General features: G+C 52.1%; 1 protein-coding gene across 1 annotated transcript; it reads right to left on the reverse strand.

The window, feature by feature from the left end:
• Positions 1-1,697: 1,697 nt before the first annotated feature.
• Positions 1,698-19,039, reverse strand: LOC146259100 (teashirt homolog 3-like). The gene is given in 3 exon segments (XM_084673017.1): positions 1,698-3,650; positions 3,652-6,386; positions 18,587-19,039. Coding segments are annotated over 3 exon segments (3,609 nt in total). The 5' UTR covers positions 18,627-19,039; the 3' UTR covers positions 1,698-2,816.
• Positions 19,040-20,346: the final 1,307 nt, after the last annotated feature.

The following is a 20,346-nucleotide window of genomic DNA, read 5'->3' on the forward strand; positions in this document are numbered from 1 at the left end:
GACAGCGACTCCTCCTCTGACTCTCTGATGCTCATCCATGCAAAAGTCCTGTCATTTAGTCCTCTCCCCTGCAGCTACAGTATTAACCTCATGGTGTCAAGTGACTCATTTAACCACCCCCCCCTCCCTCCCTCCCTCCTCCCCCCTCAGCTTTCATAGTGGCCTATTCCATCGTCCTAATACATCGTTACCGAATCACACCTTGGAATTAAATATAAAAGAGAAGCTAGAGAAGGAGAGCGTTGTTCTGCAGTAGCCCACAGCTAAACGCAGGTGTTCTAAATCACTGGAAACTATCAATGGCTCGTGTGTTAAATCCCATCTTTCAATTATCGTCCTTTTGTTAGAGGACTCATCCAGCCTCGTCCAGGGGGGTGAGTCATCCGGAGGGTTTGCATGCAGCGTCGGAACAACGTTCCCCCAACGCCAGCGAGTCTGAAACACTGTGAGGCAGTAATGAGTTTGTGTGAGAGGATGGGGTCAGCACACAGTGTGTGTGTGTTAATTAATCTGTTCCCCGGGTGTGTGCGGGGGGGGGAAGTGAAGCGAGATGATGAGATTTATAAGAGTAAATGGAGCTGCAGCCTGATGGAGCTGCAGCCTGGTCTGAGGTGTCCTCCATGACTGAGTGAGCTTGCAGGGTTAGAGGCTGGGCAACCGCGTCGCCATGGTAACCAGACAACCTTAGCTCCTCCCTCCCCCCCCCCCCCGAGCCGCCCGGGGGAAGACAGACGCGTCTCACAGGGCAGCGATATCAACCCGTGTCATTCAGGCCACGTGGTGGACTGTCATTAACCAGGTTATCTAGCGTCATCTCGTGTGTGTGTGCGTGTACACCCACTCGAGTCCAAACTATCCATAAAACATCTTTACTGAAGCAGTGAGACTAGTCTGTTTTCCTCCCCTGCCAATGAGCCAGTGTCTGTTTCAGAGGCTTGTTTAAAGACGCGTCTGCCAGTCTGTCTTGGAGCAGAGGACGGGGTGCGTGTCTTTCTGGGGGGGCCAGTCAGATGTAGCAGGTGTGTGCCAGCGTGGCCTGTCTCTGCCAGGCCCCCCTGATGGCACCAGGCCCTCTGATGGCACCAGGCCCCCTGATGGCACCAGGCCCTCTGATGGCACCAGGCCCTGAGGTGATCAACCCACCCTGCCTGCAGCTCCTCCTCCAGTGGCCCAACTCACCAACATCTGCTGGTTTACATGCAGCACACACCACATGCTAGACGCCTCCCGGCAACACACTACAGTCTTCACACACAGAGGCAACACACTACAGTCTTCACACACACAGAGGCAACACACACACACACACACACAGAGGCAACACACTACAGTCTTCACACACACAGAGGCAAAACACACACACACACACAAACACAGAGGCAACACACACACACACAGAGACAACACACACACAGGCACTACAGTTGGTCCTGTGTCTGTTTAGGCACCGCCACACCCTCATGAGTCTGACAACCTGTACTATGTTGTTACTCACAACAGGATTTACGAGGTTTTGGCAAATGTGACAAATTATACCTTTTACAAGAACTGAAGTAAAATAGTTAGCTGAATGACTGCTATTTTAACATATACATGCTTGGCTCCACAGAAACAACTGACTAAGGTAGCCATTGTGCAGGTAGTGGTATATATCCATATTTTTGTCTTTTAAAAACACTCACAAAAAGGTTTGCAGCAATCAAGTCAGTTTAATCATAGAAGCACATGGCATGAACATATTCTTATACTTTTTTTCTTATCAAATAACATTTATAAAACTATTGTGCAAAACAATGTCATTTAGACTTCTTCAGGGTCTGCACCAGTGGGTAGTTGTAATCCTCTTAAATAAGGAAATATAACAAGTATACATAATTTAAACAGCGAGTATGAAGCGTATATATACTGTATGTACATGTTTACAGACCTGGAATCAAAGAAAGTTCATGTCACAGAACGTAAGAGCAACGTTAGACGTCGGCATGGGAGCCAGACACAGGAATGACCCCACAAATGCTCCGCACCTTACAGCCCCTGGGTGGGGGGGGGGGGAGAAGTACTCATTTGAAAGTCCTCAAGACCTTGAGAAAGATGCAGTCCAGTTGGTTTCTCTGCAACATCAGCCAGATGTTATGCTATCACTGGTTCTAATGTTGTTGTATTTTTTAACATTGAATATGCGTGTGAGTTTTTTCTGTTTGCAATGGAGATCTTTATTACTGTAGAATCGTAAGGGTCCTAAGGCGCTTGATAAAAAAAAAATATATAAAAAAACGTAATCTGTGCCTATCCGAAGCATTAACTTGAAGTTATGTGGAAGAATGTGAAATGTGTTTTAATTGTCTGATCATTTACCATGTGTTTTGGCACTGCCCAAGTAAACTGAAGTTTATTTAATATGGATCTGATCAATTGTCCGACATGCAGTTCACCAATGATTTGAAGTCAACTTCACAAAATCCAAATAAAATACAATAGCAAGTGCTACAATTCAAATGACTAGATTTTCTAATCAAAGAGATAGTTCATCCGAGTTGCAAAATTACAAAATTACTATATTCACTGTTGTTGACCTAGAGGCATAGTGATAAGACCAAACGTAACTTCATATGTTGAGTGAACTGACCCCGTAAAGCTTGAAAAATTCACAACCTCTACCTCTTAAGCCACTCTCACAATTGAAACAATCCTCTATTGAAATATAGATGTACCAGAAACGTTTAGAGGCCATGAACGTAACCCGCATTGTGCTGATTCTGAACAGTAGTTATAAAGCTGAATTATAACAGTGGTTAGAATGGCATTGCTGTGCATTTTCAGAACAGTTCCGCTCCTCCGACAGTCTTGCCTTCCAGTCCGTTGATAAGACGAGAGCCTGTCTGGTGTTTGTCCAGCTCGCACACGTACAGGACATGGTCCTCGGGAGACTTCCCGTGACTCTTGCTGAGGTGGAGCTTGATGGCGTGCTTACTCGCAAACTTACGGACGCACAGCTGGCAGCGATACGCCGTCCCGTTACCGGCCTCCTCCGGGGCAGGGGGGTCTGGGAGGAAGCCCTCCAGGGGCTGCTTCTCAGACAGCGTACCCTTCCCCTCCCTCAGGGTCTGTTTGGGGGAGAGCTTGCCCAGGTCTCTCAGTCTGAAGCCCATGTGAGCCTCCAGATGGCAGATGTAGGCAGCAGGGGTCCTGATCTGCGACGCGCAGTCGCTGCAGTAGAACAGGGGGTGACCCGAGTCCAGGTTCTTCAAGAACTTGGTTCGGCCTGTTCTCCTGAGCTGGTACTTGACGTTGGCCAGCCAGTGGGAGATGGTTGTCATGGAGAGGCCTGTGAACCGGGAGACCTGCATCCTCTCCTGAGGGCTGAGGTCCTGGATGATGAACTTTCCCTCGGATGTCTGCCTGAGGCTGGAGGCAAACTGGGCCTGGAGCAGGAGGAGGTGCTGGGGGTTCCAGTTGGACTGACGGCCCTTCCGCTTGTGACCCAGAGATCCCTCGGCCTCGTCCGACGTGGTGGATCCCAGGGGGTCGGTCCTGTCCAGGACCCGGGTTCTGGAGGGCGGCTTGGAGATGAGGTGAGTCTGGGTCAGGTTCCTCAGCATGTCCGAGATGTCCGAGAGGGCGTTCTCGTGGAGCGGGCTGCTGGAAGAATGGGGAGACCACCGCCATCTTGACGGGGGTCCCATGTGTGGAGGGAGAGACGGAGGAGGCCGTGGAGGAGGGGGTCAGGGGGGCGGAGCACACGGAGCCCCTCCTGTCACCCTTGCCTTTGGTCAGGTCCATGGGCTGGTCCTCCCCATCAGGTTGGCAGTGGCCACGCTCCACGGGGGACTCCGGCTGAGGGGGCTTCCTGGCGGGGGCCGGTGTGGGGAGGGGCGGGGCGGCCACGGCGGCCCTCTCAGCCATGCTCTGGCTCAGTCTGGACAGCAGGCTCAGGGGGTCCTGCAGGGGTGGCAGGGAGGCGTGGGGCTTAGCCGCCTTCCCCAGGTGGACATTCATGATGGACTGAAGAGCACTTAGAGGGTTGAGGAAGGGCTGCTCTGGGGGGGCCAGGCCCGTGATGATGGCAGTGCTGCTGCTGAGAGACGAGCCAGGAGACCTCCCCGCTTCTCTCCTGGCCTCCCCCGGCGACGCCCTGTCGCCGTGGCTCCCGCGCTCGCTGTTGGCGGGGGTGACGGACCTCCAGGGCTCCCTGGGGGAGTCGGCTCGCGGGGAGCCGGCGGCCTCGCTGCCGGAGGGGGGGGAGACGGGGGGAGGCTGCTGGGCCCGCTGCTCCGTGTCCCTCTTAGGGGACGGCAGCGGCTGCCTCACCCTCCTCTCCACCTTAGCCACCTTCTCCGAAACCTTCCTCACCAGCTCCTCCATAGCCTGGAAGTTGTTTTGAAGAAGGGGGGAGGTCTGGGGAGGCTGAGGGGACACCAGCTGCTGGGGTCTGGGGTTGATAAGGCCGGTGAGCCCCTCTCCTCCGGAGAACATGTATTGAAAAGGGGGGTATTTCTCTGTGCCCGTGCTGCCCTGGGGGAGTTTGAGGGCGTTGGGGAGCTGGTAGGCAGCATGGATGCTGGGGTAACCTCCCCCCCAGCTGGGGTTGCCACCCTGGGCCTTGTTGATGGCTGAGGTGACCGTGTTCTCCAGGGACTTGAGGATGTCCAAGCCCCCCTTCGGGCTCTCCTTCAGGTCCTCCTCAGTCAAATAGGAGTACTTGGAGGAGACGTCAAACTTCTCGTCCACCTCCTCGCCGTTCGTCACCCGTTTGTCTCCGGTCTCCTTTCCCAGAGGCTCTGTGGAGCACTCCTCCTCCTCCTCCTCCTCCTCCTCCTCTTTTTTAATGTCTTTTATGAGGGGAGAGGAGGTGGCAGGAGGGGAGGAAGTGCAAGGAGGAGCTGGGGAGAAGGCAGACGGGGCCAGAGGGACCGACTGGACCCGCTCAGTGGGGGAGGTGACCCGGGCGGGGCTGGGGGTGAGAACCCTGGCTGAGCTGGGGGTGAGAACCCTGGCTGGGCTGGGGGAGGTTTCTAGGGCGGCCTGCCTGCCTCTCTTTCCAGAGGAGCCGGTCACTCTGATGTAATGACCCGTCACCATCATGTGGGCCCTCAGCTCCTGCAGGGTGCCGTATGAGCTGCCACACTCCATACACTTGAGGATCTGGGCCTTGTGGGACTCAAACTGCCAGGCGTAGCTGGCACCGTTCTGGTGTCCGTAGCGGTGGTGGGGGGTGGTGTGCTGGCTGGAGCCCTTCGATGAGAGATCGCTGGAGTCAGACGACGGCTGTTTGGGTTTGGGGGTGCCCTCTCTGGAGCGGGGGAATCTGGAGAGGTCCAGGCCGATGGTAGCTCTCTTCCTGGAGGAGGTGACCCTGGCAGCCAGAGGGGCCATGGGCTCTTTGAGAGGAACCTTCTGGTAGTGTTTGGTTTTGATCATGTGGACGCTCAGGTCCTGGAGAGATTCGAAGGAGTGTCCGCAGTACATGCACTTCAGGACCTTCTGCGCGTCCTCCTTCCCCTCCATCTCCAGCAGCGAGCGCTTGCGGGGTTTGGACCAGCGCTTGGACCCGGCGCCCGCCCGCTCGTGGTTGTCGTCCCGGTAGTGACCCGTGTCGTTCATGTGGACCGTCAGATCCACCAGGGTGTCATAGGCGGCGCTGCAGCCCTTGCAGCGGAACTTACTGGCGCCGGTGAAGATGGACCCAAACAGGCGAGGGTTTTGCCTGTGGAGCTGGACCGTGCTGAAGAGACTGGGCTCTGACGGAGGGTGGCGGGCCTGCTGGGCATGTTGAAGGCTCTTGGCCACAGCTGATTGGTGCCAGTCATAACTATTGCTGCTGCAGCTACTGCTGGTACTGCTGCTGCGCACCGGCTTCTCCCCAGGAGCCAGGCTCACGGTCTGGGTCTGGGTCTGGGCCTGGGTCTGGGTCTGGGTCTGGGCGGGTTTTGGTGTCAGGGTCTGGGTGAGGTTAAAGTTCAGGGGGGACCAGTAGGAGTTGGTGAGGAAGCTGGAGTAGATGGCCTTCATCTGCTCCAGGGTGTCAGGGCCTATGGGAGTCATCTCCAGCTGAAGACCTCCGTTCAGGCCGGGCTGAGCCGCGCCGGGCTGAGCCGCGCCCTCCTCCGCCTTCACCGAGCTGCTGTCAAAGTCCGACAGACCGTCGCTGGCCTCGCTGGCGTGGGATTGGCTGTCCGTTTCCCGGCCCGAGGGCTCGGCCGCCACACTAGCCCCGTCGAAGCCCGTCTCCCTTAGCAACGGGTCCGGGTCACGCCTCGTCTCCACGGTGACCTGGTCCCGGTCATCGGCCTCAAGGACGTCCCCCTCTTCAAGGTCGGGTTCGCCTCCTGCCACCTCCTCTTCCACTGAGCGCTGCTCCTCCTCATTCAAGTCCTCAGGAGAATAGGCTGCAGAGAAAAAGGAGAGAGATTAACTACAGTCGCATGGAGGCCATCAAACACAGGGATTATCTACAAGGAAAGACTGATGTTTTCTATTCTAGTGTGCAAGTGAGTGTGTGTGAGTGCATGTGTGTGAGTGAGTGTGTGAGAAAATGAGAGTGCATGTACGTGTGTGTATATATGTGTGTAAGTGTGTGTGTATATGTGTAAGTGTGTGTGTATATGTGTGTAAGTGTGTGTGTATATGTGTGTAAGTGTGTGTGTATATGTGTGTGTGTATGTATATGTGTGTAAGTGTGTGTGTATACGTGTGTATATGTGTGTAAGTGTGTGTGCACATGTGTGTAAGTGTGTGTAAGTGTGTGTGTATATGTGTGTAAGTGATTGTGTATGCATGTGTGTAAGTGTGTGTGTATATGTGTATAAGTGTGTGTGTATATGTGTGTAAGTGTGTGTGTATATGTGTGTATATGTGTGTGTGAGAGCCCCAGGACTCCCAGGGAGAAATGAGCCATCTGTGTTCGAGACTTTAAAGCCATGCTGAGAAATTACAGTCCTCCCATTTCACCTCATCAACCGTTGGTGTTTCTTTCCTCCCGGCAGCCAGTATTTACACACACACACACACACACACACACACACACACACACACACACACACACACACACACACACACACACACACACACACTCATCTCTCGCTTTACTTGCCTCCACTGCAGGAAAACAAAAAAGAAATATCTTGGCAAAAACATAATGCACCATTTTATTTATCTCTGGGCGCAACAGCTTGAAATGAAAACTAAATCTGAAATTAATGAAGCCCAATCTCGCCATGGCATTCTCCTCTGGGGTAATGAATGGGTTGGATCAACCTCCATCTGTCAGTTAATATGTCTGACGCCTCTTCATCTGCCTCTACACACACACACACACACACACAAACACACACAGCGACACAAACACGTCCGCACACAAACACAAACATACCTTTACCACCATCAAGACTATTTTTGCTACACAAAAACGATGCAGGCTTTAAGGAGAAAGAAAGGTTTACATATCAGAGAGAGACGTGTTTCAAGTCATCTAACTAGGTAGAAGTGGGTCAGCCTGCAGAGTTTGAGCACAGAGGTCTACCATAGGACCAAACGGGTGCTGTACCACAAACACATCCCTCCAGTCCCCTTGTCTGCCACCCGGAGCACAGCAGTGTGGGGGGGGGAGAGGGAGGGAGAGATAAGGACAGACAGAGAGAGTTCAGAGGTGGGGATAGAAGATGGCAATGTGACTTGTCACTTTACATGTGGGTGCCAACGGTTCACCTCAGACAGGTGACGTGCACGCGTGCGTGCGTGTGAGTATATGAGGTGTCCTGCTGGGTGTCGGGTCCTGACAGATCACAGGGGACACAGCCCCCCCCCCCGCGCCCCCCGTGAGTCCGTCCCGGGGGAGTGACGCTTCGCTGTAGTGACAGCCCCCCCCTCCGCGCACCCCCGCCCCTCACACTGTCAGTCTGACACGCCTAAGTGGGACAAACGTCTCTGCGAAGGGCGCGTCGCCACCCTCCTTCTCCTCCTCTCCTTCTCTCCTGTCCTCCTAATCTCCTCTCTTCTACTCAATGACAAAAACAAATTATCTCCAAAACAATGACCTGAGATTTGAATCTTACGAACCGTGACAAGATGGTGTCAGATGGCAATGGATGCAGACTTACAACTGCCCAACTCCTACGTCGCCCCCACCGCACACGCAAACACCTACACATCCAGTCTAAACAGAAATGTCACCGCGAAAATAACTCCCATTTCCAGTGCTAACAGCCAATCTGCAGGAGGACTGTGAAGAACAGGGGGGAGAGCAGGGGGGGTCCAGGCCCCAGGCGCAGCCACAGCAGGCATGCCCACCAAGGGGCCACTCTAATGGGGCCTTGGCAGGTGCATCCCATCCTGTCGGAGATTTGGTTTGTCACTGGGTATCCATGAGCTGCCAGTCTCCAGTGATGGCTTGCGACAGGCCCTGATCAGGGCCCGTCGCCCGGCCCCAGTCCGCCTGGCACGGGCTGGCATGTCGCTGGTGAGAAGGGCCGAGCAGGGTGTAAATAAAATGACATGATCACTTCCCCAGACCTTCATGTCCCGGACACAATTATGATAATGTGGACAGGGGGCGCAGGGGGAGGGAGAGGGGGGTCTGGGAAGGTAAATCGCTCACGCTCTGGCAAACAGGCAGGGGGGATTCAGTGTCTGCCCCTCCTTCATCATCTCCCTCCCTCCCACTCGTCTTTTCTCGCTCTGTCTCTCTGTGCTGCTCATGTGAGGGCCTCATTTGAAGGAGGAGATTCCAGTCAGGCTGAGGTGGTTAATGTGTTTGTGTCCTGACCAGCTGGTTACATGTCAACTTCTATCAAGGGGAGACAGACAGACAATCAGACAGACAGGCAGACAGGCAGGCAGACAGGCAGGCAGGCAGACAGGCAGGCAGGCAGGCAGGCAGGCAGGCAGGCAGGCAGGCAGGCAGGCAGGCAGGCAGGCAGGCAGGCAGGCAGGCAGGCAGGCAGGCAGGCAGGCAGGCAGGCAGGCAGGCAGGCAGGCAGGCAGGCAGGCAGGCAGGCAGGCAGGCAGGCAGGCAGGCAGGCAGGCAGGCAGGCAGGCAGGCAGGCAGGCAGGCAGGCAGGCAGGCAGGCAGGCAGGCAGGCAGGCAGGCAGGCAGGCAGGCAGGCAGGCAGGCAGGCAGGCAGGCAGGCAGGCAGGCAGGCAGGCAGGCAGGCAGGCAGGCAGGCAGGCAGGCATTATTTAGACAGAGACCTGCTCTTTCATGTCCAGACAGACAAACAGTGTGGAGGACTGAGAGCAATAAAACTCCGCTCAGACCGGCTCCCAAGCAATTTAAAATGCAAAACAAAAACCATTACGTCCGAGCACTATCTGTTAATTTAATCCCCAATGACTGATAATCCATCACGCCAGGAGACAAGCACATCCAATTATTCTCCATGGCTTGACTGACAACAGGGGTGATTTATCAAGCTAATAAAAGGTGATGGCTGTGCAGAAAGTGAGGAGAGAGAGAGCGAGTTCAAGAGAAAGACAGAATGTGAAAGACAGAGAGGGGTATAAACACAATGGTCTTGGATAGAGTCTTATCTAGCCATGTATCTAATATATCTATATATATATACACTGTGTGTGTGTGTGTGTTTGTTTACTAGTAGTGCTGTATGTAAGGGTGCTGAGGGCAGTGGAGTGGGTGGAGCCTCCAATGTTGTGGTCAGAGCAGGCGCTATGGTTCACATCTCAGTCAAGCTTCACACAGAAATAACTGTGATCAACACACACACACACACAAACACACACACTACATTGCAAGGACAACTCCATCCCACCCAAACAGACTATGTACACAAAACCAAAACAACCACCTGACAAATACACTTAACACAATCACGCCCCCCCCTTCCCCTCCCCCTCCTCCCCCTCCCCCTCCTCCCCTCCCCCTCCCCATGCACGCAGAGGCGCTGAGAGAAGACAGTGACATGTTGGCATGCACCAGGCATTCCTGGGCAGGATCATTTTCATAAACATACGGGGCCCTGACGAGCAGGGAGAGATCATGTGATCGTGGCCAGCCTCAGACTGCTCTGGGACTAGAACCCACAGACCTGGGACAAGGACTAGAACCCACAGACCTGGGACTAGGACCCATAGACCTGGGACTAGGACCCATAGACCTGGGACTAGGACTAGCACAAGCACTGCCTAGGCAGTGTTCTGTACATGCAGGCACAACACTGACAGACCAGAACCAGGCCCAGAACCAGGCCCAGAACTAGGCCCAGAACCAGGCCCAGAACTAGGCCCTTCTGACACCAAGTCCAGGCACAGGGTCAGACAGAGACCATTAAATAGTAATCATGTCTCTCCTCTGATGAGGACTGACTTCCCACTGTGTCACTGCTTCCTCATAGTTTCTTGAACAGTATCTTTTACAAATCAGTCTCCTAATAGAAGGAAGTGTGGTAGGCACTTTAAAATCCCTCTTCCTCCAGAGTGGAGGCCTGAGCCCTCTCTCCCCACCCCCCCCTCCCCCCCGCTGATCCTGCTCTCAGCCTCCACAGCTGGGGAAACAGCCAGCAAGAAGGGGAGCCAAATCACACACACACACACACACACACACACACACAACACCGGGATAAACAGGATGTGTAATTAAGACTCTACCTGAGTCCTCACAGACACCACATGACACAAGAGACAGAGTGAGAGGGTGAGAGAGAGAGAGAGAGAGGAGAAAGAGGACAGAAAGAAAGAAGAGGGGAGTGAGGACAGAGGAATACGCTGCATATTGTCCAACCACACCTTTTAACTTAATTTACTGCAAACCTATACAAGTATCACTGCCACGGTCGCACCTAAAGACAGCTAGGGGGGTTCCAGATGGGCGCTTCCAGATGTCTCACTGCTGTTATCAGGATCAGACAAGGAGACTAGTGAAGATCAGATCCCCATCTGAGTTCACTCAGTCGTGCTGTGATTTGAGAGAGGATACATTTATTTCCAACACACATAAACACGTCGTCAGAAAAGACTGATGCTTCTTGGAACTGACGTGTGGACTGAAACAGTGACCTCTGGCCCCTAAACTAACACAGCGCCTATGCAGGGAGCCGTCATGTACAGGAAGCATTCCCGCCAAGACAGGAAGTCACCGTAACCTCCATAAAGAATGAACCGCTAACTCTTGTGTCATAGCTAGCCAGGCCAATACAATTGATGAAAACATGTACTAACCCACAACTCTACAATAGCTGGGTCCTCAATTGCTACATGTAGGTAAGTAGTCGCCAAGGGACAGCGATGCTAACTAGCTAGCAGGCTTATATACACAGTATAAGACCTAATGGCTTCTTTAGCTGTTGTCTTTTCCCAGCTGGGTGCCCCTGAGACAACAATGCTAACTAGCTAGCGGGCTATGATACATGACTTCTTTAGCCATTGTCTGCTCCCTGTACCCCCTGATGAGAACATGAATACCTTGTGTCCGCTGATTGTCGAGCAGGAAGTGAGCTGGAGGAGATGGGAAAAACAGCAGAGGACTCTGGCCCCAGGCTAGACTCAAAGCTGAACCATGTCAGACCAGATTGGAGAACACGAGAACGAAAGAGAACACGAGAGAGAGAGAGAGAGAGAGAGAGAGAGAGAGAGAGAGAGAGAGAGAGAGAGAGAGAGAGAGAGAGAGAGAGAGAGAGAGAGAGAGAGAGAGAGAGAGAGAGAGAGAGAGAGAGAGAGAGAGAGGATGCATGAGAAAGAAAAACAGAGAGGGAGAGAGAATGATTGAGGAAGATAACAGAAAAAAACAACATAAGAAGAACAAGAAAGACAACGAGAGAGAGAGAGAGAGAGAGAGAGAGAGAGAGAGAGAGAGAGAGAGAGAGAGAGAGAAAGAGAGGCAACTAGGATCAAAGTGCCTCCACTATGCAGCTAGCATTGTTTTGGCCAGCTGTGCAGCACAGACCTTTACCAGTTTATCTGAGAGAGAGAGAGAGAGAGAGAGAGAGAGAGACACAGAAAGAGAGAGAGAGAGACAGAAAGAGAGAGAGAGAGACAGAAAGAGAGGGTGAGAGAGAGACCTAGCCCCAATGTTTGCTACTTCACACAGTCGCAAGAACTGCTGGATCAGACTGGAAGAAACACCAGAACAGCCGAAACAACTCAGGCCATCAGGACCCATGTGAAGCCACGCTCCGACACACACTGCAGCTCAGCTGCAGAGCACTGGACTGGAGATCAAGATTTGCAGGTTTGTAGGTTTGAATCTAGCACTTGGTGTCACTTTGGATGAAGGTTAGAGTTCGCTAAATAAAGACATTATTATAATGTTTCCAGAGCTGAAACACAACACCTTAGCCCTTCAGCATCTGAAGACATACAGGCCACACCTCTGAGTGACCCAGTAACTCCACCCCCCCCCCCCCCCCCACCTCCCACCAGTCCCCCTCCTACCCCAACTTCCATGGGTCATATCTTTTTATGGTCCTCTCCCCCAGGCCTAGATTAATGAGGCCCTGTGACACTGGTGTGGCTGTAACTTTAGCCCAGCTTCTCTACTGCTAGTCTAACCCCAGTCCCAACTGCCTAGCCTTGCCCCAGTAACTGCCTAGCCTTGCCCCAGTAACTGCCTAGCCTTGCCCCAGTAACTGCCTAGCTCCAGTCCCTAACAGCCTATCCTAGACAAGCATAGTCCAGTCCTATTCACCCTGCCCCACCCCCATGCCTGCTCTAGTCCCTCCCTCACCCACTCTCTCTCTCACCCACTCACTCACTCACTCACTCACAACAAACAGATGCTGCCATGATTGCCTAGCAACGAGGAGCTGATGGACACAGGGCTAAGATGGATGGCCATCATAAATCACACTGGTGTGTGGGAGGAGAGGAGAGGGAGGACGACAGAGAGAGAGAGAGAGAGAGAGAGAGAGAGAGAGAGAGAGAGAGAGAGAGAGAGAGAGAGAGAGAGAGAGAGAGAGAGAGAGGACGAGAGAGACATAGGAAAAAAAAGGGGGGAGGAGGGAGGATAAAAACAAAACAACCTTTTTTCTCTTTTGCCGGGGTAGCAGAGCTGGCCTTGCCTTGACCCCTTCACTGTACTCTTGTATTCATGGCTGCAGAAAAGCCACATAGAGCCTCAGTCATACACAAGACTGCAGTAACTTATCAAACGATGATGCACCTCACACACAAGCATTTTCTTTAAAACATTTTTTTATCTTATAAACCCATACTCTCAAGTCTCATCCAGCCATTCGAGCAGAGTTTCATTCCAGCGGTGGAATCATTCCCAAACGCACGTTAAACTACATCCACTTCTCCAAAGTTCTCCCCTCCAGGCAAAGCACCATGGGAAGTGTAGTGTGGGAGAGAACATCTCTGGCTGTCTCGTGTAGTCCACTGCTGTGAGGCTGGAGTCTCGTAACAGAGAGAGAGAAACAGAGAGAGGGAGGGAGAGAGAGGGAGAGAGACAGAGACACAGAGAGAGAGAGAGAGAGAGAGAGAGAGAGAGAGAGAGAGAGCACAGCCATCCATCACACAGTGAGTGTCTGTCCGGCTCGACTCTCTCTGCACCATGCCTCTTCTCGTCCTGGTCTCCAGTTACAGCCATACACGCACAGCCTAAATAATATTCTTCATGATAGATGGCTCCATACCCCAGTATCCATCATTAATCTGCGTTTTAAAGAAGCATCCATCTTGGAGAGAGGCTGTTAGGCCATGGGAGAGCAGGCCAGGTTGGGTTCACTTAGAGGCCAGAACCTGCATGAGTGATACCTGTCACACCGCACACCTGGGAGCAGGCATGCAGACAGGCAGGTAAACAGGCATGCAGACAGGCAGGTAAACAGACATGCAGACAGGCAGGCAAGCAGACAAGTAGGCAGGTAGACAGGAAAGCATGAACACAAACTCAAATCCAGTCACACACTCAACTAGACACAAGTGAAAACACACCTCCAATTCCCACATTGCTACACACACGCTCCTCTTGGAGTACACAAATATACATATTCACACACTCAGCACACACTGGTGCACTCCTAAAGCAGATATTTCACCCATTTAGATAAACAGCTCGAGACTGTCATGGAAGAACATTCTGTCACTCATCAAAACACAACTCATGTAACCCGACTCTCTCAGTCATCCCTGAAACATCCCTGTCCCCTCCTCCTCCTCCTCCCCCTCTCTCTCTCTCTCTCTCTCTCTCTCTCTCTCTTCACCCTCCTGGAGGGCGCTATACTATCTCTTTACTGCTCCCAGAAACTTTGAGCAAAACTGGCCTTTCTCTCTCTATCTCTCTCCCCATTCCTCTCGCCGTCTTTGTTCTTCCTGGTCACTCATCTAGTTCCCCTCCCTCCCTCCCTCCCTCCCTCCCTCCCTCCCTCCCTCCCTCCCTCCCTCCCTCCCTCCCTCCCTCCCTCCCTCCCTCCCTCCCTCCCTCCCTCCCTCCCTCCCTCCCTCCCTCCCTCCCTCCCTCCCTCCCTGTGTCTGGTAAAGCCAGTTTGATAAATGACACACGTCAGTGTGTCAGGAGCGAAGGGTGGGTCAGTGATAAATGACTCTGTTGAAAAGGAAATCGGCTCTCTGGCTCGCCCCGGCTATTCTCCTCCCGGCTTAGGTTTCAGGACCCCTGAAGACCACAGCGGCTCCGCTTCTCCGAAAAGAGCGCATGTCCCACCCGGCTGTGCTGCTGGGTGGGGGGGGGGGGATGGGGGGGATGGGGTCCAGGCTGCACACTCATTGTGACCACGGCACAGCTGCATCCATCACAACAACGGTGGGACTATTTAGACATTAAGAAGGAGCTGTGCTCAAGCCCAGCCTCAACACACTGAGGACCTGAAACCTTTGAGGACATAAAGAGAGAGAGAGAGAGAGAGAGAGAGAGAGAGAGAGAGAGAGAGAGAGAAAGAGAGAGAGACAGTGAGAGACAGAAAGAGAGAGAGACAGTGAGAGAGAGACAGTGAGAGAGAGAGAGAGAGACAGTGAGAGAGAGACAGTGAGAGAGAGAGAGAGAGAGAGAGAGAGAGAGAGAGAGAGAGAGAGAGAGAGAGAGAGAGAGAGACAGAAAGAGAGAGAGACAGTGAGAGAGAGACAGAAAGAGAGAGAGACAGTGAGAGAGAGAGAGAGACAGAGAGAGCCGGAAAGAGAGAGAGAGAGAGAGAGAGACAAAGAGACACAGACACACACAGAGGTATAGTTAACGGTATACTCTGGGTGAGCCGGGGTGTGGTCTCCTGAAGCCCTGCCCTGTGTTTGACATCTGCCAAGGCCGAGTCCACACCCCCCTGTTTTTCTCTCCTCTCCTTTCTCCCCTCTCTGGCGCTCGCAGGCAGGGTGGCATTGTTATCCTTACACAGGCAGGATTTATGGAGTCAGGGCCGGTGGCAAAAACAAAAAGGCATCTGTCAATACCTGTGGGAAACCCTCCATCATGGCCACCCCCACCCCCCCCACCCCCCCACCCCCTTCACTAGGCGCTGAGAGACAGCCAGCCAGCTCATTAGCTATGCACTTATCAGACACATAGATCACACAGACGTGACACCAGCACACAGGAATCCGACCACAGGACTTTCATTAGCAACAGCCGTGCAACACCACAACAAACGCATCTCTTGTCACATACACACACACACACACATTCACACACACAGCTAGGCTCTGAGACTGATCCTGTGAACAATTCAATGACAACTCAAGCGACCCCACTCCCTTCTATACCAACATACTACAATTAGACACAGGGGGTGCTAACACACACACACACACACAGTTACACTTAGTGATGCAAACACTGTGTGTCTATTCACAATCTGTATTAGTGACAGTAGCACTTGTCTGCAGTTCTTATACATGTTCCATTGCAAACATGTCTGTGTCGTACAAAGAGTGCTACGGCTAGGATCATCTCCTGTGTTTGAGACGGACTGGAATGAGCAACATTGGGGGTGATAGGATGAGGAAGATGACTTGCCTCAGTTGCCTGTGGCTGACCCTTCTCCTAAGGGTGCCATTCCTTTCATCGTCACAACAGCCAACTGAAGCACACACACACACACACACACACGACTGATGGCTGCCAGTCTTGCACAGCTGACCTGGCAGCAGTAATCCTGACCCTGCAGAAACAGGAGAGGCTAGTTGTGGAACCCAGGTTCAATGACAGTTACCCCCTGCCTGTCTGCCTGCCTGCCTGCCTGCCTGCCTGCCTGCCTGCCTGCCTGCCTGCCTGCCTGCCTGCCTGCCTGCCTGCCTGCCTGCCTGCCTGCCTGCCCTCTCCCCTCCTCTGGGCGCTGGGCTCACACCCCTGCCTGGTGTGGAGCTCAGCTGAGCAGGAGCCGGAGGAGAGCAGGGGACTGGAAGTCACTGCGCTAGTCTGAGCCGCAGACACGTTACCTGGGAAAGAGCCCAGCACATCCCCCCACGCGACCCAGACACGCACAGGCGTGCACGGCCAGCTGGAGGGCAGCTGTACAATCCCAGAGGATTTGGGAAGGACCGAAACTAGCCTGGTTGTCAAATGACCTAGAGTTTTCTTAATTAGCCCTGTATTACAACACGTGGGTCCGTCAGAGTTAAGGACTCCTGTCTACCTGCCGGTCTGTTCATCGACCTGCCTGCCTGTTTGTCTACCTGTCTGCCTGCTTGTCTGCCTGCCTGCCCTTGGTTGTTCAGAACACTCAGACCTGACCCAGGTACGCCAACCCATTTGTCACCTGCAGCGGAAAATCTAGTTAGAGGCTTCCCAGCGGCCAGTGTCTCTGTGTAATATCAAGTTGATTACATCAAAGTGGTGGCCGAGCTGATTGGGCCAGGCATAGCGAGCTTGTCTTCTCCAATCAGAGAGCCTGTCAGGACTCCATCAGCTTGCCTGCTAATTAGAACACTAATGAAGCAGGCCAAACAAGTACGGAAAGACCCCGGTCAGGAAGGAGGAGGGGAGGAGAGAGAGAGAGAGACGGGCAGAGAGCGAGGGAGAGGAAGATAGAAAAGAGGGAGTAAGAATGGGAGTGAGGGATAGAGAGAATACAAGAGAAGTGAGGAGGAGGGAGAGAGATATTCTGAAGGTTGCAGTGGGCTGGCACTCCCATTAAGGTCCCAATCAAGGCCCATCATCTGTCAGGCTTTTCTTTGCTCTCTCCATCACCGCACTCTCTGCCGCAATCAATTCATCATCACCCTTTGTGTGCAACTGAACAGTTGACAACTTTATAACTTGCAGCTGCACAGTCTGACTGACTGGGAGGGGGGCTAGAGAGATGAATGGATGAACAAAGAATTCCACACAAAACCAAGTTGTTTTCTAAAAACACAAGCCGGTCTAGATAACAGTGTGTCGGTGCCCCACATCAACACAGAGACAATGAGGAGATGAGGAGGATGGAGGGGAAAACAACGTCCAGCGATCTGAAATCAGAAAGCTTTCAGATCTGCTTTATGTGTTCCCCAGCGGCCCTTCTCAACAGTGAGCTCGTACATTAGGCCAGGGCATTTAGATGAAATAAAAGCCTGGGCCAGCTTATGGCTAAACAGAATGGGAGCACTCACTCCGCCTGTCTCTGATTGACCATTAAAGCCACTGATGAATGGCGCTGTCAGAAGAGAGACAATTAAATCAAACATGAAACAAAGCCGTTGTGACGGCCGCTCTGACAGAGCACACCCATTCCTCCCTTCCATTACATAGCTCACGTCTCCTTTTACACCCCTTCCAGTATGTATGTGTGTGTGTGTGTGTGTGTGTGTGTGTGTGTGTGTGTGCGTGCGTTTGTGAGGTCGTGAGTGAGTGAGTGAGTGAGTGAGTGAAAAAGGGATACGGAGGAAAAAGCGAGAGAAAAAAAAAAAAAAAAAGAGTTGTCTCACTAAGAATCCACAAAAGCCCCTTCGTTTTTTGGTGAGTCACTTGACCATTGCAAAGAGAGGAAAAAGTACACAATGCTTTCAAAGTGGTTTTAATGTGACGTCAAGAGGATGCATCGCACGGAGGAGTGATTTCCTGATGGAAACCGGGAAGGAACAGATCAAAGGCGGATGACAGCCAATCAATCAACCGTCAAATCAGACATGGCAACTGTCGATTATGGCTTTTTCCACTCCGCGAAACCTCTTTGTCTGAGCTCAAATTGTTTATCTTATCCCACGAATAAAAGAGAGGTGCCCCTCACCTCCCCGATTCCAAACTTATCCGCTTGGATGAAATGTTCACAAATAAAGCTTTCACGGCGGTACCGCCTTGGGCACGAGGAAAATCCAACCTTTTCCACATTGCCTACTTTAACATCGTATCATCACGGAAACGTGTACAAGCCGTTAGCTGAACTGTGACAAACAATGAGTAGCGAAAGTTCACTGCTGTAAACCAATCCGATGGGCTACTGTATAGCGAAGATACTTCGCAAGGGACACACATGGTAATGGTAACAGTCAGGGCGGTGAAATAACTATACTAACTGCTTAATTACTGCGTAATTTTTGGTCGATAAGTAGCCTAGCCTCTTACGCTGAAGAGTGACAGTTGAAGTTGTCTAGTGGAAAAACAGAGTAATGCAACGCTGAAATAAAATGGAAACGAAGACTGGGTCCAATCGAAACGCATAAAGATTATTCTGCTTCTTCAAACACTGTAACTGTAGCCTAACCACTGACGTACCTGCTGCGCGCTTGGGCGCTTCTTGTTTCCTCCGAGGCATATTTGTCTTTCCAACAAAACTATCTCCTCGCAGAATCCCAGCAGGTCCACTACTTGCAGATAAAGCCTTGACGTAGCCTACGCAACATGGAGAGTCCGTAGCGAAACTAAATTCATTGTTCTTAAACAATATTACTGAAAAGCGAATATACAGGAAAAAACAGATTGCATCAAAAAAGGCGACGTTGTTCCTCGCTTGATCTGACTGTCAACGTTGATCGGCGGTAAACTCGTCCACCGCGGCGCTCCTTGTCTCAGAGCGTGGCAACAGGCAAAGTTGAGGGATTGCGAGTTGATAGCGTCACTCACATGCCGAATGGGCAAACCCACTGCTCCGTTAACTCTTCACAGCTCGGGAGAGGAGGAGCAACTACGGTAATGACAAGGGCTGTCCTACTCCCCCTACCCGTTACCGGTTTACGGTTAGTGGAATGAATCACATAAGTTTAGAGGAAATAACGTTAACGTGTGGTCTGTGCGGCATATTTGTGGTCAAAATAAATATACAACAGAGATTATATTTAGAATATAAATTGATGAACAGCATTACGCCAACATTTTATATAGACCAAAAATTATATTCCTCACACAACGCTATAAATCTTCAATATTAAACAATATTACTGAATTAGATGAATACAATCGTTTTTACATAAAAAATGTATTTATAGAATTCTGTAACTTTTTTGTGCATTTTTGTGTGATTTTGTTTATATTCACTATTATTTGTAAGGGGGTAGGTGAATAACATGGTTATTACAGGCTGCTGTCTGTTTGTCATTATCATCTTAAGAGGGTTTCTTGGTTTCCGCTTGCTCTTCTGACCAGTACTAACCCCACAAACACCCTAACATGCAAACACCCCCCCTTCTCTCTCTCTCTCTCTCTCTCTCTCTCTCTCTCTCTCTCTCTCTCTCTCTCTCTCTCTCTCTCTCTCTCTGTCTCTCTCACCCTCCCCTCTCTCACCCCCCTTCTCTCTCACCCCCCCTCTCTCACCCCACTTCTATCCCTCCCCCCTCTCTCTCACCCCCCCTTTCTCACCCCCCCCTCTCCCCTACTCCCCCCCTCCCCCATCTCCCTCCCTCTCTCTGACCCGCAGCAGGACATGAATCAGAGGCCATGCTCTGTGATCAGCCCCTGCCCCCCCCCACCCCTCCAGTGGCTCAGAGGTTTGGTCTCACTGTCACTTTAACAGCCTGGAATTACAGCCCAAATGGGATGTCAGGGGTTAGGAGTGTCTCTGAGAGGGCTGTGTGAATATATTTCCTCCCATGGATTTACCCTCATCATGACCTCCCCCAGGAACAACAAGTAACCTCTTGATTGGCATTTTTACTGCCCAATTAAACTGTCCTGCCCCCTATTGGAGGCGGGGAAAGCATTCCCTTCGAAATTAGCGAGCCATCATGGTGACAGAATGTAACAGGGACATGTTGTCATCCAGACACAGTATCGATCAACTCATAAATACTACTTCCTCTTTGCTCATCCTTTGCACACTGTCAAAACGTTCCACTAGTGGGGAGATTGTGGTTTGTGTGTGTGTGCGTGTGTGTGCGTGTGTGGCTTACGTGCATGCTGTTGTGCATGTCTGATGGAGGTGTTTGTCTTGAGGTGGAGGAGGGGGACAGTGAGTATTCCCGAGAACACCACCTTGGTCGACAACCCTACACCCTCTGTGACTCTCACAGGAAGGGGGAGGACATGGAAGTACATCCCTA

Source organism: Hypomesus nipponensis, chromosome 14 (genome assembly GCF_054491055.1).
Source record: "Hypomesus nipponensis isolate SF chromosome 14, ASM5449105v1, whole genome shotgun sequence".
NCBI lineage: Eukaryota > Metazoa > Chordata > Actinopteri > Osmeriformes > Osmeridae > Hypomesus > Hypomesus nipponensis.